Here is an 862-nt window from a genome sequence, read left to right on the forward strand (position 1 = left end):
GTGACCATAGCCAGAGAGACAGTGCGGGCAGCTTAACTTCAGTTCCTCCCTGTAATCATTGTGGATAATGCCCTTATTCTCTGATCCCAGTGTCAGAATTCCCACTTCAGACAGCTGCTTCCTTAGCCTGGTGCCAAACTCACTGAATCAGATGCTCCAAAGATGAATGGAATGGTTTGGCTGTTCCACTCTTCAATTAACTGGTCCTTCAATAATCTGCTTTTTATCTTCTAGAAATCTCACATTGTTCATTTTCTGGTTTTCCAACTCTGTATTAATTTTTTTATTTTAATATTTCTCCAGTCATTTCAATGAGATTCTGGAAGAGTAAAAGAATGTGTTTAGTTATCCATGTTAAATCATAAGTTCCAGCATGTAGTTTGTAATCAGAATTTTTTTAAAAAATCAAGAATCTCCTATCTTGCTGATTCTCTGAAAATCAAGTGTTACTGGCTTGAGAATAGGGATTATTCTGCAAATAACCCATTTGAAATTAGACTGATTATTGGATACAGTAGCAAATATGCAAGCAAGAGTAATTTCTGGCCACTAGTAATTATGGGTGGATTTAAGGCAGATGACAAGCTCTTTGCTACAGGAGCATATCTGACACTCTTGTTTAAAAAAAAAAAGTCCCGTTTGCATACAAGTAGTATGTGTTTTGATAAACAGTCAGTAAAGATACATGGTAATTTCTCAGTAAAGGAACATGCTTGTAAACCTTTTCTAACCCAAATGAAATTAATGTATTTCAATTACATGATATTGCTTCAGGTATAGTTTTAAAAGTCTAACAATCACTCAAAGGGTTAAAATTGTACATATTAAGCAACAAAATATCCATATTCTTTATGGAATAGTT

The 862-nt window shown here is 34.3% G+C and overlaps 1 protein-coding gene across 1 annotated transcript in view; it reads right to left on the reverse strand.

Moving 5' to 3' along the window:
• Window positions 1–6: 6 nt before the first annotated feature.
• The window catches only part of LOC103593033 (centrosomal protein of 78 kDa-like), a 10,554-nt gene continuing 9,698 nt past the window's right edge, over window positions 7–862 (reverse strand). Inside the window, exon 6 of the mRNA XM_008575943.1 lies at window positions 7–319. Coding sequence (XP_008574165.1) covers window positions 309–319 — 11 coding nt within the window. The 3' untranslated portion in view covers window positions 7–308. The remainder of the gene's footprint in view (window positions 320–862) is intronic.

The sequence above is a fragment of the Galeopterus variegatus genome, unplaced genomic scaffold (genome assembly GCF_000696425.1).
Source record: "Galeopterus variegatus unplaced genomic scaffold, G_variegatus-3.0.2 Scaffold1261, whole genome shotgun sequence".
In the NCBI taxonomy this organism is placed as follows: Eukaryota; Metazoa; Chordata; class Mammalia; order Dermoptera; family Cynocephalidae; genus Galeopterus; species Galeopterus variegatus.